Here is a 5,574-nt window from a genome sequence, read left to right on the forward strand (position 1 = left end):
CCTATTTTAATAGGTCTCATCCGCTCAATCCGCCAGAGTCTGTCTTCACATGCTCGGGATAGACAAATCCTTTGCTCACCGAATGTCAAAGACACAACGGCTACTCTCGACCTGGTTTGGCCAGCCTGTCGAAGCTGTTGTCCGGGGTGTGGCCGCTGCGCATGTTACAGCTACTAGGAGCCACAGGTGAGAGCTGAGTATCAGGTGGGGACCAAAGGTGTACGAGCTGCCCTAAAAAGGGCACGACATGCTACTCCTCCCTGAAAGGCTGAACTGGAACTACAGCTTATCTAGCTAAGCAACTTGTCTCTCAGAGCAAAGGAGAAGAGCAATAGTTCCCACCAAAAGTGAACTACAGCAACTTATGTTCAGTGAGAAGCTGCCTTCAATCCTGGATTTTCCTTATAGTCTGTAAATAGAGCAATTCTACCTCTCTTAGTATAGCTGGGAATTAAAGATCTACTGGCAAATTAATGTCTTTTTCTATGCTGCTGTATTGGGTTTCAAGGAATCTTTCCATTAATGGCAGGAAATAAATTACAGCAGCCCTTGGGGAAGATGGGACCTGAGATGTAGCATATCCAATTCCGTAACAAATCCCTACTTTTCAGCTCAATACCAACGGTGTTAATATATTACTTCCCCAGTAGAATGGCATTTACTCTACTTCCTGAAGCCCTTCCACTAGTTTTGGGAGAGATTGGATTTTCTTCCTCATATTTGTGAAAGGCTAAAACAGTGGTGGCGAACCTATGGCACGGATGCCAGAGGCGGCACTCGGAGCTCTCTCTGTGGGCACATGTGCCGTTGCCCCAGCCTTACCTTCCCCCATGACACCCTCCTCTCCAGCAGCCCCCCTGAAGGAGAGTCACCCCCGAGCGTGGCCCACACGGAGCAGCGCAGTCAAGGACATGGCAGCCAGGCAGCGTAGACAAAACTCTGCCCTCATGCCCCATCATGCACAATTGATGTTGCGGGGCGCGGGCAGAGGCGTGACCACCATAGTGCTGCTGGGCTGCCTGGGCGATCTGTGGCGGGCCCTGGAGGTGGTGAGTGGTCCTGTGGGGGCAGAGCAGGGGCGGGACCAGTTTTTGGGCACTCGGTCTCTAAAAGGTTCGCCATCACTGGGCTAAAACAAAGGCAGTCATTACAGAATATATTGTAGTGCAATCCCAGCATTTCCAACTGGCATAACCAAGACCACCACAAATGGGGTGATGGAGTCCCAGTGCAACATATCTGGAGGACACGGGTGGCTCTGGCTCATAAGTTTTAAACTACAATGATATTGTTCTGGTTTCTTATACCACTAACATGCTTTGTAATTGTCTTCATAGAAGCTGAACAGCCCAGCTTCACAGGGTTGATAAGGTTTAATTCTTTATTTATGCTTTATGGTAACAAAATAGCAACAAAGAGGCATCAATGTTGGCTATTTTTTAATTTTATAAATGTTTGTGGCCCATCTTGCTACAAGGTGATTCTTAATCAATACCTATTTCAGCCAGAGTTTGAAATTATTTTTATCCTGCTATTATTTTGTATAAGTACCTCCAGACAACAAATCAGTATCAATACTATTTCCCCCACAATAACAACCCTGTGAGATGGATTGGGTTGAGGGAGTGACTGGCTCAAAGTAACTCAGCTAACTTTCAGGTCTAAGGCAGTACTAGAACTCACTGTCTCTGGGTTTCTAGCTTGATGCCTTAAAAAAGGATAGAGAAGAGCAACGAAGATGATTAAGGGCCTGGAGGCTAAAACATATGAAGAACAGTTGCAGGAACTGGGTAGATCTAGTTTACTGAAAAAAAGGACTAAGGGTGACATGATAATAGTGTTCCAATATTTGAGCGGCTGCCACAAAGATGAGGGGATCAACCTATTTTCTAAAGCACTAGAAGACAAGACAAGAAACAAAGGGTGGACACTAAGCAAGGAGAGAACCAAACTAGAAATAAAGAAAAAATTCCTAACAGCGAGAACAATCAACCATTGGAACGGCCTGCCTTCAGAAGTTATGCGTGCTCCATCACTGGAGTTTTTTAAGACGAGACTAAGTGGACGATTATTGTCTGAAATAGTACAGGGTCTCCTGCCTGAGCAGAGGGTCGGACTAGAAGACCTCCAAGGTCCCTTTCAACTCTGTCATTCTGTTCTGTTCAAAGTACCAGACCAAATGTCTGCTTCGAAATACATACAGACCTGGTCTTCATCCGCCCCGATTCCAAAGTCCATTCCCACGACCCACCATTGCCCCAACCACGTAACCCCAGCCCGCATCCATTTCTGAGTCGTCCCTGAGGAACATCGCCATACCTCACGGCCACACACAACGTCCGCACCCAGCTAGATCCACGCGCGAGTTTGAACTGCTGATCAATCCAGCAGGCTCGGTAAGAGCCCCGATTCAAATTTTTGTTGCCGTTTGTAATTGGTCGTTGAGACAACAATACTGCGTTTTCATTGGTTATATTCTTATTCTCTGACGTCAGTCCGTCTACCATCGGAAAGATGTAATTGGAAGATGGTGCGGGGCTTTTATTGGTGCCCTAATAAAAAGTCCAGCCCCCCGCCGAGCCCGGATTGGTTCGAAGATTTCATATCTCGATTGTTGCCGCTCCACCGGTTATATATTTCTTTTTTTTTTCTCGGAGCAGTTGGGCGTAAAGAAAGTGAAGGCGGGAAACGTTACGATATTTGTGTTCATATCTGACAGTACGATCCTAAACTACACAAGCAGAGGGAGGGGTAGTAAGTATTGTGGAAAAGTTGCAGCCCATCAATTTCCCCCTTCCTTAATTGGGGAGCACTGTTTTAATTGTCAGACCTCCGGCAGGGTTTTGTTTTTTTTTTCATTTCCTACCTAAACTCTTCTCTTGAGAATTAACATTTGGGGTCATTCTGACTGCTGGAAAAACACTGTCCAGCCCCTTGGTTTCAATTCTATTCGATTACTATTAGGATAAGGGTAAGGGCTTTATGAGTCCTCGTCATAGGAATGTTTTATTATGTAACGGGTATTTTTTCTTGTTTTGATCATGTTTACTTATTGTTTGCCCCTCGAAGCTAGTTAACGATTAGAACGTTTAGTAAACTTAACAAAATAATTACCCATCTCCCAATTGCTTCCTCAGAACAGATTCTAAGCGATGAATAATGATTTTAATATACTGCAATAAAAGTTCTTTAAGCCTTTTCTTGCCCCACTTTCCACTTGTTTGTTATAGCGGCTAAGGACATCCCAAGCCAACCCGGAAGTGACCGGTGTGAATCCCGTCGTGTTTCATAAGTCTATGCTCAAAAATCCCGGGGCTTGTCTGGTGTTCCGGGACCGGAAAAGGAAGCCGTGCTGCTTCCTTCTCCCGCGTGGGAATTCGTGTTACATTCCGGGCACGCGCTGTATTGCAAGTTCGGGATTTTTACGTGTCGGGGTTTTTTTTATTTCATATTGAAGGCGTAACTAGCCGGTAAGTAGAATTTGATAAGCAGATGTCGCTTTTTAGATATCCAAAGCCGGGGAGGGGAAGGGGGGGCAATGCACCCTATGCATATCAACTCGGAAGTAAAGGAACCCAATCTGAAAGAAGTGTGTTAAATATTCCGTGCTCAACTGTGCTTCAGAATCTCCTCAAGACGTGGTGCACGTAACTTATCCTATCCCTTCTTGCCTATATAAAATCTCTTAAATTGTGATCTGTAGGTTAAAAAATGGAACTTTTTCATGAGGTTCTGGTGCGTCGTTATAAACTGTCAGCTGCATTGGGAGAAACCTGCTTCTTGTGAGCAGCAGGTATTTTCATTTATTTTTTTTAACATGTTTATGATACTGAACTGAGAACATTTTGGTCTTTTAAAGGCATCTTGGTGTAAAAAATAAGTTAAATATGTTTCTCCCCTTGAGGCAATCAAAGAGAAGAGCATGGTGCGCAAACTGAAATTTCATGAGCAGAAGCTTCTCAAGAAGCTAGACCTGGTGAACTGGGAAGCTGCATCAGGCAATCTAGCTGAGCTGCGTGTGCTTCGTCGTTACCGTATACAGCGGAGGGAAGATTACACTCGCTACAATCAGCTTAGTCGGGCTGTTCGGGACCTAGCACGCCGAATCAGAGACCTGGGTGATGTACCAGAATCAGCGGGTTTCCGTGCTAGGAGCACTGCTGCTCTTCTGGAGAAGCTTTATGCCATGGGTGTGGTACCCTCTAAGAGCTCTCTTGAGCAGTGTGATCGAGTCTCGGCCTCTTCCTTCTGCCGTCGCCGTTTGCCTTGTCTGCTCATAAAGCTCCGTATGGCGCAAAACTTGAAATCTGCTGTTACCTTTGTGGAGCAAGGACATATCCGGGTGGGACCAGAAGTTGTAACAGACCCTGCATTCTTGGTGACCAGGGCCATGGAGGACTTTATTACCTGGACTGATTCCTCTCGCATCCGACAACATGTACTCAACTACAATCAGGAACGGGATGATTTTGATCTAGTTTGTTAAGAACAACCTTTCTTTGGTTATGCATTTGGGTGATTACACCTTAAATAACTCAGTTAAACTCAGCTTCAGGAGATGTCTTTTATTTGTTTTGCTTGCTTAGTTGTGTATACAGAGTATAGTTGTACACAGACTGTAAACCAAACACATTCATTTGTGATCAGGTGCCATTTTTATCACTGCATGGTTAGGTTGTCTGTCAGAAAGAAGTGGGGGACAACAATCTCATATGGGCATCTTGCAAAACATCCTGTGTGTTCCTTTTTATTGACTTCATTTTGGATGACGGTGAAGATTAACTGGATTGCATCTGACCTCTTTCTAGAAGATAGTATCAAATCTTGTTTCTTCTAGAATGCTTTAATTAAAACAGACTTTATTATTCCCTTTTGATCACAACTTGGATGGCTGCCTACAACAAATCTATGCAGTCATTTTAAGATTTATTTTTTCTTGGCATCTCAGCAAGCTTATGTTCTGTTTGTTTCTATAGTAACATGTTCTCTATTAATGTACAAGCTGTTATGCCAATGTTAAACTATTGGCTGGAACTTAAGATTTTGAACTGGTTATTGACTGTACGTCTTTATGCTATCCATAGCATCTACAATAATGGAAAGAAATTTACTCTAATTATAGTTATATTGTATAATACCTCAAAACATTAATTTTGATTTCAGTTTTGGAGCGTAAAGATACTTAAAATTTTTGTGTCATCTGTAAAATCTCTTAAAATTTACTCCCAGCTTTCTGCAGTTTAAAACAAATGTGCTTATTAAATCCTGTAATAAACTGCAGATTGGAACTAAAGGACTGTGAAGCTTTAGCTACCTATGATACTGGTAGAGCAATAACATAAGGCTCAGGATTTACATGAACCTATTATTATTGGTAGCAAAGCTAACTGATGAAATTAACACATAGATTGAGCCTTTGGTTGTTAAATGGTGAATTTAAAAGTTGAATTCTCGCATATACATGCCGAAAACTGTTCACTTTCTATAATTGACTTATTTGCATTTTCATAAAAAAAAACCATTACGAAAGCAAATGAATGCTTGAGAAGTTACTGCCAAGACCACTGTGCTTAA

At 43.1% G+C, this 5,574-nt stretch overlaps 2 protein-coding genes across 3 annotated transcripts in view; one reads left to right on the forward strand and one right to left on the reverse strand.

Annotated features, from left to right (window-relative positions):
* DLGAP5 (DLG associated protein 5) overlaps positions 1-2,339 on the reverse strand; it is a 29,819-nt gene extending 27,480 nt beyond the window's left edge. Inside the window, exon 1 of the mRNA XM_015822819.2 lies at positions 2,320-2,339. The gene's annotated coding sequence lies outside the window, so the exon portion shown is untranslated. The remainder of the gene's footprint in view (positions 1-2,319) is intronic.
* Positions 2,340-3,444: 1,105 nt separating this feature from the next.
* IMP3 (IMP U3 small nucleolar ribonucleoprotein 3) lies at positions 3,445-5,289 on the forward strand. Of its 2 annotated transcripts, none has more exons than XM_015822816.1 (2): positions 3,445-3,470; positions 3,905-5,289. In XM_015822816.1, the coding sequence occupies exon 2, from the start codon at positions 3,923-3,925 to the stop codon at positions 4,484-4,486; it is 564 nt and encodes a 187-aa protein (XP_015678302.1). In that variant the 5' UTR covers positions 3,445-3,470; positions 3,905-3,922; the 3' UTR covers positions 4,487-5,289. The 2 variants fall into 2 exon arrangements, with proteins under 2 accessions (XP_015678302.1, XP_015678301.1); XM_015822815.1 differs by lacking the exon at positions 3,445-3,470 and adding an exon at positions 3,707-3,793.
* The last annotated feature ends 285 nt before the right edge of the window (positions 5,290-5,574 follow it).

This window comes from Protobothrops mucrosquamatus, unplaced genomic scaffold (assembly GCF_001527695.2).
Source record: "Protobothrops mucrosquamatus isolate PMUCROS unplaced genomic scaffold, P.Mucros_1.0 scaffold1685, whole genome shotgun sequence".
Lineage (NCBI taxonomy): Eukaryota > Metazoa > Chordata > Lepidosauria > Squamata > Viperidae > Protobothrops > Protobothrops mucrosquamatus.

Excerpts from the sequence above, each read along its gene's own strand:
- IMP3 (XM_015822815.1), top strand. The coding sequence starts at position 3,725 with ATGAGGTTCTGGTGCGTCGTTATAAACTGTCAGCTGCATTGGGAGAAA. Across the intron at positions 3,794-3,904 it reads CTGCTTCTTGTGAGCAGCAG|GCAATCAAAGAGAAGAGCAT; the intron begins GTATTTTCATTT and ends TCTCCCCTTGAG.